We start from the raw sequence: 10,703 nt of genomic DNA, 5'->3' as shown, positions 1-10,703 counted from the left end.
CCGGACACCCTTTTTTGCAATTTTTTTTTCAGACTTATGGAGTTAACTATACTGAGAACGATGGTGAAGTCAGAATTTGGCGGTCGGACTTAGTTTCGAAGTTATAGCTTAATGAAGTTCGCTATTTTACGATTTTTGCGCTTTCACGCGTCACTAGTTAACTGCACCTATTACGAATATTATTATTTTTTTTTTCGAAATCTTTGTACTTCAACGAGTTAAGAACGACGGTGCAATCAAAATTAGATAGCCAGACTTCGTTTTGAAGCTATATGCTCAGGCAGTTTCGAATTCTAAGTTTTTACGCATACGCTCAACGCTCTATAGAAGCTCCCTACGCCTACCGGCTCCGGTCGCCAAACTCGAGGTCCTGTGGACCTCTCGCTGGATGGGGGCTCGGCCCCCAAACCCCCCGGGGCTTAAATAGCAAACCTGGTAGGAGGGGTGGGGAGGCGACCCCTTCGTGGTCGCGGGGGTGAGAGCATGCCTGCCCTGCGGGCAGACGGATGACCTAACAAGTAATTTTAACATTGTTAATTAAAGTAACACATTTCTAGTGGCTCCCGTCGCCTACCGGCTCCGGTCGCTATACTCGATGACCAGTAATATAAGTTTTTAGAGGCTCCCTACGCCTACCGGTTCCGGTCGCCGGAAAACAGAATACCGTGGTAAAAATGATCAGCCCATATCAGTCATATCTAACTGATAGGTCGTTCTCGTTCACATAATATTATATTCCAATTGATAAATATTATATTATGGCAACATGACTAATGAACCTTATGTACTAAGGCACTAAGCCTATACTACAATTATTACAATAATAGATTAATTGCTATCGAGTTTTCAAATTTCAGATAAGAGCGAAAAAAAATTAATATTCGTACCTAATAGGTGCAGTAAACTAGTGACGCGCGAACGTGCAAAAATCGTAAAATAGCGAACTTCATTAAGCTATAACTTCGAAACTAAGTCCGACCGCCAAATTCTGACTTCACCATCGTTCTCAATATAGTTAACTACATAAGTCTAAAAAAAAAAATTGCAAAAAAAAGGGTGTCCGGTAAAGTAACAAAATACCATAGTTTTAAAAGATAAACTAATATAACAAGTATTTAAAATCAATCATATTACCTATAGTAACCTACCTGTAGTCAGGCTACAGAATACAGACATACCTATAATAGTTATACGTATGTACATCTACGTATCAAACTAAAAATAATTATTTTTATTAGTTTGTCAATACCCTACCATGACCTATGAATATAAATATATAATAGGTATTATAGGTAGGTACCTATTATTGTAAATTCGTGACGACGTGACCACAACGTCTTATTTAGTGATTTCCCAGTCAGGGCTATTATTATAGACTTATTAATACTTCTTTATATGTCTTTATGGTTAATACTTATTTATTAATTAATTTTTAAATATTGTTAACAATTATCATTATTAAACTGTTTTCTTGTATTCTCAATTCTCAGAATCAGTATTATTCACTATTAAATATAATTTTACAGACGTACAGAGGTAGGTAACATATTTTTAGGAAAACCAGTTAAAACCAAGCGTGAGAAATAATACAAGAGAGCAGTTATCAAGCCCGAGATTTAAACCGATGATAAATTGAACTCAATACTCAATAGTCAGTAGTCAGTACGAGGTAGACCGTAGACCATTGATATATCATGCCGTAGACGCTAGTCGTCAGTCGGTCTGTCTGTTGTCAATTTCAAGATATAAGTTGCCGATTATTGTTGATAATTATTAATTAATGTTCGATATACTTTAAACATTAACAAAGTAAGTATTTTAATTTTCACACTTCATTAAGTAAACGCGTAAGTTTATGATTATTAAAATAACATTTAAGAGCATCATGAGGAAAACATCTACTACATGTCTACATAAGTACTTTAAAATTCTTAGCGGAATGAATAGAATGTATTGATTTTCCGATGTGTTTTATATTATTATTTTTTTTTGCCTGTCACCACCTTTAAAATTAGTAATAACTAATAATGCTTCGATTAAAATACATTTTCTACTTCATCGTCTTTTCTGGTAGAACGTGATTCTAGTTAGTTTTTTTGGAGGATAAAAAGTAAGAAATTACAAGTGACTACCTAGTCATATTGATAGGGGGATCGGGTTTAAAAAAAAAAGTTAAGGAATTAAAGGAATTTTTACTCAAAAACCATTTTTTGGTAAAATCTATTTTATTTTTTTGAAGTAACTCTGACACTTTTTATATTAGATAGGTAGGTACTTAAAATTTCACCAAGATATGTTAATATTATGTTATTTTTTCATACATCATAAATTTACAAAATATTTTAACTCTTATTGAGCTATTTCTATCAGAAATTTGTTTTCAATTATTGTTAATTGTTATGTTATATTCCCAGTAAAAACAAAAATTATTAGTTAAGCTCATATTATGTAATAAGAATATGGGTTAGATCCTTTGTACAAAAACACTAATGCTAATACTTAATATAAACATTGTAAAATACTCACCTGACAATTAATTATTAGGGTTAAATATATTTTGTTAATAACTAATGTTAGTAACATAAATACATAATATAATAATTAAACAAAACCTTTGTCACAAAATATTTATTATAAAAAAAAAAAAAAAACCAAAAATAAGAAATAAAAACACAATATTATAATTAAACAAAATCTTTGTCACAAAATATTTATTATAAAAAAAAAAAAACCAAATTAAGAAATATCAACATAATATTATAATTAGACGAAACCTTTGTCACAAAATATTAATAATTAAAAAAAAAAAGATAAGTTTTATAAATAAGAAATAGCATAATGAAAACATATTACCTTAGTTACAGATGAGTAATTATGACAGTGATTTACAGTTATTAGGTATATAACTCAATGAGTGGTAAGTAACTACAATATTTAAAATTGTGTAAAAACTATTATATTTCATTTCAGATCAAAGATTTAAGTTGGTAATTAGCTTATAATTTTTTATATACATGGCAGAAAATAAAATAGAGGAAAAACAAATCTATCTTGTCTTAAATTGTATAACTTTCTACATATTAAATGTCATGTATCCTGAACATTATACAATATTTAATCACTGTCGTCATCTGAAGTTTAATCAATACCTGCAAAATGACAAAATAAATATATATATATTCAACCTTATCAATACTATTTAAAAAATAATACTATTGTTTATTTAAAATTAAAACATAATATGTTCTATGAAGGTTATATCAATATTATAAATTTGATATATTTTTAAAATATGAGTTTATAATTTATATTCTAGTTTTCATTCAAATAAAAAAATGCAAACATTTTCTATACTTGTGTAACTTGAAAACTTTCAACTTTACATAGGTACAGTCAATTTCACCAAATGTTTATAGGTTATTTTTCCATACGTCATAAAACTTTCAAAACATTTTGACTCTTATTGAGCTATTTATAACTATTAGAAATTTGCTTTCAACTATTGTTATTTATTATAAATTATGTAGGTATATACTAACATATAATTGGTTTATTATACTTGCTAATAAATAAAAAATCATTAGTTTTGCTGATGATATCGTTGTATCTAATAAAAAAAAACAGAGGTAGATCCTTTATATGAAAGTAGTATAGTTGTACCGTTCCTGGCACACTCCCAATTTTCATAAATAAAAGATCACAAAGAAAACAATGCGAAAAAAGATCAGACAATTGAAATGTAATAATAATTAAAATATTATTCACAAAACTTATGTTATTAATAATAAAAAATTGAAAATGTAATAATAATTAAAAAAATTTTTCACATTACTCATAAAATTAATAATTTAAATTTAAAATACAATATATAACAGCAAAATATTTTATATTCAAAATACAAAAATCTTTGAAAATGGTTTTAGACTTTTGGACTATGAGGGGGACTTAAAGAGAATTAAAATCTAATCAAAAAAATTTTTGATTTTGATTTCTAATAAGTGTATTTAGATGCTTTACAAAATCACTTCTATCTATATTTGTTTTATAATGTCCCCAAGCTAATGTATCAATACCATTTTCCAAGATAAATCTTTTATCATCATAATTACTTAAAGCTTTTTTATTTTGGGGAATATTGCATTTTAAATTTAAATTATTAATTTTATAAGTAATGTGAAAATTTTTTTAATTATTATTACATTTTTAATTTTTAATTATTAATAACATAAGTTTTGTGAATAATATTTTAATTATTATTACATTTCAATTGTCTGAATTTTTTTCGCATTGTTTTCTTTGTGATTTTTTATTGATGAAAATAGGGAGTGTGCCAGAAACGGTACAACTACACTACTTATGAATATTGAATACGCTAATGTTATTATAAAAAAGTAAGATACTCGTTTTATAACTTACTAGAGTTAAATTTTTAAGTTAAAATATATTTGTAAATAATAAAGTTTTAAAGTAAGATTCAGTAGCTACATCAAACTATTAATATAAAGTCCCTATTGTGGCTGAGCTGAAAACATTCAGGTGAAGAGTAAAGGAGAGATATACATTTTTTTTCATTATGCCATGTCATATATAATAAATAGGACATAGGTACCTACTAAACAGTTAATGGTATATATACATAAATAATATAAAATATTGTGAGTAGGTACATCTTAGATTGTGATAATATAAGATTACCTATTAAGTACCAGCTCAAAGCATGTTAAATAATTTAAAATAATAAAATTATTGGTACCTGTTTAATCAAAAATACAAATTACATTTGTGATCAAATTGTTGCAGATTGGACATCGATTGGTAATTTGATATGCACAGTCTGAACACAGACACTTGTGTCCACAAGGCAAACACGCATGTGTTTTTTGATTACTAAGGCAAATATCACAGCAATTTATTTGCCTTGGTAATGCAAAAGAATTGTTGATTGGATATTAGGGACATTCTCCAGTTCCCTTGCCATTCTCTGTGCTTCCATTTCACGAATGGTATGGAACACTGGATCCCTGTTTTTGTCGATCTCAAAATCAGCCACATCTTGAACTGAAAATAGACATAGGTAAAAACATATAATATATTTTGTAATTTAAATTTTCATGCTGGGTGTTATTAAATATATTTTAATTAAAAACTAACCAGGAAACTGTTCGGCATTTTTTTGTTGCTGCTCGAACCGGTCTTGCATTTGAACACCAAACCCTATAGTTAACAATTCAAAATATATTTGTAAGTACTTAAATGGTTTATTTTGAGCTGATATATTTTTTATTTAATAAAAATCAAACCTCCAACAACATTGTTTTGTACGTTTTCCGTTACAATTTGTTCTGAAATGTTATTTATACAAAATAATAATTAGATAATTGCATTTTGACATTGTGAACATTGAGCCATGGATATTTTGATTATTTTTTTATTTACCTTCAATAGTTTCCAAGATGTGGGGAGGTACGATTCCATTGTGAACCTCGACATTGCGAACCCCACGTCTTCGTTCTAAGAAATACAATTTTTATGTAAATATTGTATGTTGCCCAAAATGATGATTTTTTTTTTTATTTAGATTCACTTGAAAATTACTAATTATCTTTTAATTTCTTTTAGATATTGTATAGTTCATACCTGCATCATAAGCCAGATGCCCAGTGTATAACAAAAATTCTTTGACAGAAATTCTGCTCTGGGCCAACCGTTCACATGCAGCACTGATTTTCCTGTCAAGTTGAACATAAGCTCGAAGCCTGGCTCTTAGAGTTGGCCTTTGTTGTATTCTCTCATATTTTGTCCCATATTCTTTTTCAATTTTGATCAATGTTTTTATTGATATTATTCATTGAAGTATTTTAATTTATAGCATTAATTAGTAGAAACTAGAGTGGAAGAAAAGTATATATTATATGACTTTCGATTGGTTTGGAAAAATACCTACTCAATAACTAGGGAAGAATAAAGAACATTATCTAACATGAATTAAAATATTTTTAAAACAGGTTGGTTTTTGTCAATTTCATCTACTATATAAGTCATATAATAAGTTTAAAGGTATACAAATGTACTGAGGTTTTTTAAAAACTAACTCATTTAATAAAAAAAAAAATATTTTTTCGAAGTGTTCAAAATAATGATTATGTATGTGTAGAATATTAAAATATAACTTTCAATAATGTAAATGTGTTGATTTTATTTTTATATTGATGTTACATTTAACTTACTAGTAAAATGCCAAATACCAGGACGTGGACAATTCATAATGGCGTTTAAATGACGGTGAAATATTTCCTGGTCATTATTAGTTCGCCTTGGCATGCCATGTACAGAAAAGGATTCTGGTCCAACACCTAATGTTAATTAATATTATTAAGGATAAAGACTTCTTACGGTGAGGTTAAAAATATTGTGTTTAGGTAGGTAATTGTTGTAATTATGTTAAAAAAAAATTTGTAACTGGTTTGACTGAATATGAACACAAATGCCGGGTCGCATGAACAATTTATTAATTTAATGGATCAATCACGATTCACGGGCCATTAAATCAAGTTTAAGGGACCATTAACTCGCTATTGATTCGTTAAATGTTTAGTGATTGTTCATGCAACCCGGTAAAACTTACAGAAAAAACAAAGTTACGATTTATTTTTATTTAATTACTTATGATTTAACTTTTAAAATTAGATACTTAGTAATCTCAATACATACATTCATTTATAAGGGTTAATTTAAAGAATAAATTGTGACTAAATAGATATTAAGACTTAATTTTTATCATAATTTATTATTGGAATAGTAAAACTGAAGTGTTCACTATCTGTAAAATAAATGGATATAAGAAAAATTGAGTTTTAAAATTCTATTCGTAAATCTAAAGTTACAAATTATTGTCATGATCACATATGTATTACCTATTTAATAATTTTAATTTTTAAACAAATTTTAAAAATTAAATGATAATTCTTTTAGAATAACTCACGTTCCATCCACTGATTTCTAAAATATGATATGTATCGTTCAGCAATCTCAATATTCTGAGAATGTCTAGCCTCCTGGACCACCACTTCAAACCCTTCAGCAATCTTTTCAGCTGGCAAAAGTGCGAGAGCTTTTGACATACGAAGCATAGTATGCAGCGCATTGTCAGTTCTGTATACTTGTCTTCGTATGCCAAAATCTTTGGCATTTTTTTCAAGTGCCTATGTATATAAAAGTAATTGTTTTGGAAACTTATTTCATTATAAGATTATTTAATATTTAATCTTTAAACGGCACAATACCATAAATTAAAATATCTAAATTTTACCTAATAGAATTAAAATTGTTAAATTTTTTAGGAAATCTTACTTGAGCCATGTGAAACCAGCATTTCTGTAAACTGGCTCCTGGAAAAACATTGGTCAATGCATTACTCAACCCTACCTCATAATCTGTTACAATGTTTGTGGCACTAATACCGGGAACACAAGTCCTAATGTGTTGTAGCACACTGGTGTATGCCGCTTCAGTTTTCGCGTCATAAGAGCATATGCAACTGGAAATGCCTGTTAAAATAAACAGAGTAGGTGGTAGGTAAGTTAGTTTATAAAAAGTTGGTATAATGTATTAAAATATAACATTAGTTATGTATTAATATTTAAACAAAGTTTACCTGGTCCATGTACATGGCCATAATTATTAACAATTGTTCTGTTGCTGGAACCAGAGGCCTACTCTTAAACGTTGCATCAACATGTATTTCTCGAGCAGAAGTAAAAAGGCCAAAAATTGTTTAAATTAAGATAATTGTTGAATATACAAAAGGGTAAATTTATATTCTAACATTCCTAACATTATGTTCTTGACATACAGTTAAAATTAATTACTTTTCTAGAGATGGAGAGATGAATACGACTGCTGATCCGGCATCAGGAGCACCCATTACAAATCCTTTGAACATTGCTCGTCCGTTAGCCGTTCTAAACAGGTGACTGTAGCGAGGATCTACCAAATCACCTGCATACTCCATTAGATCATTTGGAATTTTCGGTTGAGCTGCAGCTCTTGCCGTCTCCATAATTCTTAAAAATGAAGTGTACTCCAAACGATCTTCCAAGCCTTGTGTTCTAAACAGGTAATGTAAGATACAAATAAAATAAAATATATGTGCAACGTTTTTTTAAAAATAAAAGTACTGCTTCCGCCACTTCATAATTATTAAATGAAAAGACAAAATTACTACCTAGATGTCTCTTCTTCATAAATTATCCTATGTGGGGTACATTCTTCTGCACACCTTCGTAAAATATTTTTTTTCAGATTTACCAGTGCCAAGTAACCCATGTCAGGATCATGTGTATGGGTATGCTTTTCATACAATAAATTGTCCACAATGAGACCTTTAAAAAATTGGTAATACAATGATTGGTAATAAACCTATTTGCAAAACTTTTTCACAAAAATTATCATATTTATTACATACAAAACTTATTTCAATAATTAAATCTGTTAAATGTATTTACTTACTATTCACATAAGGTATCTATAAAAACTTTAATTTTTCCAAATAGTATTTATTAAGACCAACTATTTTAACATAAATTAATTTTTTTTTTTAATATTATATTATAAGTAGGTACTAGAGTGCCTAGTGTATTTTTCATCTCCGGAGAGTCCTACTGTCCTTTTAAAAGTACAAAATAACATGCAAAATACTCAGTCTTCAACCTCCTAGCTCAAGTTGTGAAATTGATTTCGTCCTAATTAAAATAATTACTACTAAAATGTATTGAGTATAACATATTTAATTACCAGTAGCAGTACAGTCTGTTGTTAAGCATTGTAGCGATTTTGAATTGGGCCTAGAACATTTAAGTTTGTAGAAATATCCATTGTTGCAGTGGAAAATTTTACTATTTGTCCTGAATCCTTCAATTGTGACGAATTCCATCATATAAATTCCAATGTAAATTATTGTATAAGAATGAAATGGTCAATAGTTAGGAAATGAGTAAAAAAACGTGTCCGAAATAAGTTGATCAACTCGGTTAAAACGTTATTACACAAATGAGAAATCGTCGATGGACGGACGATGTTCTATTGTTACTTGGTGCTAATCGCGCTTTTTAATTTTGTAGTATTTACATGTTTTATTTTAAGACGTTAAAAAACAACAACACTGTTTAAAAAAAAAAATATATTTTGCTGTAGGTACCCCTCGTAGTTGGTAGAGCCACCTCTCCACGCCACACACCACTTGTAATCTTTAAATATTTATATTATAATATCTATTATCTCGTAAGCTAATCGTCTAAAATTAGTTTTTATACAATGATAAGTACACCGAATAATAATCTGTTTCGGAATATTATTAAATAAAAAATAAGTATAAAATGTGATTGTATGTGACAATGGTTCACGAATATTGGATATAATTTTAATATCGGCTATCGATAACTATTTGTCGTTATTACAAATTAGCCTAAATCTGCAGGTAGGTACATGGTTTGTTGACTGAAATTTTAGGATTGCCTTTAAATTTTTAAACAATTATACCCAATGACTTAATAAATTAAATATTTGTTACCGCAGTCAGAATAGTAGTACCTATATTCCTTTCATCACAAAAGTGAATCTACATATTATTTTGAACAAATATCTAGTGTTGCATATTGTTTTTAAAAGAATGTCAGACTCGATTTGTACAAAGATCCAATATTTTGACATTTAGATTTTGAAGTACCTATAGCAGTCAATTACTGCAAAACATATTTTCGGAATCCATATTACGATATAATATTTATAGAGGACGTCGCAATAATGTTTTCTCTCTGACTCAATCGCAACATTGACAAAGTCTTTCACCAAACAATTTTTTATAACGACTCATCTTAGAGTAAAATCACCTATAAACAGAGGCGTATTCATTACTTCACACACCCCCAAAAAATATAAGCCTTTTTCTAAACAATGATATATGTACCTAGGTATATTATATATATGTATATTAAAAAAAAAAGGTACCTTTTAAGTTCCCAGCTATACGGCGATACCTGTTCATGTAACCATTATAGGCTGTAAACTTATAAAGCCGAATCAAAAATTGGCTACGAACGAGTATGCTACGAAACAATATAATACCTATTAGGAGCCTTTTATTAAATTAGCTATGGAATTTGTATTTGGGGATAGGCATACGACTTGCATACTTATCGACTTAATAGGTTACCTTAAATAGATTAATTACATTTTTATTACTAAAGCCTAGGTATTATAACAATAATTCTTCATATTTAGATATTAATGTATCACCCACAAATAGTTTATATTTTAGTAATACTTTACTTGGCTTATTTAAATTTAGACAAGGTAAAATCTTGTAACTGTTATACCAAAATATCTAAATCTAAAATGGAAAAATCGTAATATTAATAATATAACCTGAAAGATCAGATTATTATTTTATGAATTTAAAATCTTTAAAAACAGTTTTACTTACTTCACTGAATAAAATTTAACTTACTTGCATTAGTTGCATTAAAAAGTACTTGTGCACAGTGTCACACTAAGCTTACTGTGTGTACATTTTCGTATTCAAAATAAGATAGTGGGAAAATTATTGCACCGAACATTAATATTTAAAAATGTTTATAATTAGTACCTATTTTAAATTTGCCGCCAGAAACTTAATTTAATTTTGATAATAGTTAATTAATTTAGGT

At 28.4% G+C, this 10,703-nt stretch overlaps 2 protein-coding genes and 1 long non-coding RNA gene across 3 annotated transcripts; 1 reads left to right on the top strand and 2 right to left on the bottom strand.

Annotated features, from left to right (window-relative positions):
• Positions 1–2,763: 2,763 nt before the first annotated feature.
• LOC100576062 lies at positions 2,764–7,494 on the bottom strand. The gene is made up of 10 exons (XM_029487249.1): positions 7,461–7,494; positions 7,351–7,388; positions 6,983–7,202; positions 6,228–6,353; positions 5,638–5,808; positions 5,437–5,511; positions 5,301–5,342; positions 5,152–5,214; positions 4,754–5,058; positions 2,764–3,149 (listed from the first exon to the last, which is right to left on the bottom strand). The coding sequence occupies exons 2-9, from the start codon at positions 7,357–7,359 to the stop codon at positions 4,910–4,912; spliced, it is 855 nt and encodes a 284-aa protein (XP_029343109.1). The 5' UTR covers positions 7,360–7,388; positions 7,461–7,494; the 3' UTR covers positions 2,764–3,149; positions 4,754–4,909.
• On the bottom strand, positions 7,342–10,481 carry LOC107883737. Its single transcript, XM_016804355.2, has 4 exons — positions 8,794–10,481; positions 8,225–8,381; positions 7,869–8,108; positions 7,342–7,547 (listed from the first exon to the last, which is right to left on the bottom strand). The coding sequence occupies exons 1-4, from the start codon at positions 8,933–8,935 to the stop codon at positions 7,520–7,522; spliced, it is 567 nt and encodes a 188-aa protein (XP_016659844.1). The 5' UTR covers positions 8,936–10,481; the 3' UTR covers positions 7,342–7,519.
• On the top strand, positions 7,558–8,159 carry LOC115033730. The gene is made up of 2 exons (XR_003839029.1): positions 7,558–7,807; positions 7,877–8,159. It is a non-coding gene; the product is annotated as an uncharacterized LOC115033730 (long non-coding RNA).
• Positions 10,482–10,703: the final 222 nt, after the last annotated feature.

This window comes from Acyrthosiphon pisum, chromosome A1 (assembly GCF_005508785.2).
Source record: "Acyrthosiphon pisum isolate AL4f chromosome A1, pea_aphid_22Mar2018_4r6ur, whole genome shotgun sequence".
Taxonomy (NCBI): domain Eukaryota; kingdom Metazoa; phylum Arthropoda; class Insecta; order Hemiptera; family Aphididae; genus Acyrthosiphon; species Acyrthosiphon pisum.
This window is presented reverse-complemented; position numbering and strand designations above follow the sequence as displayed.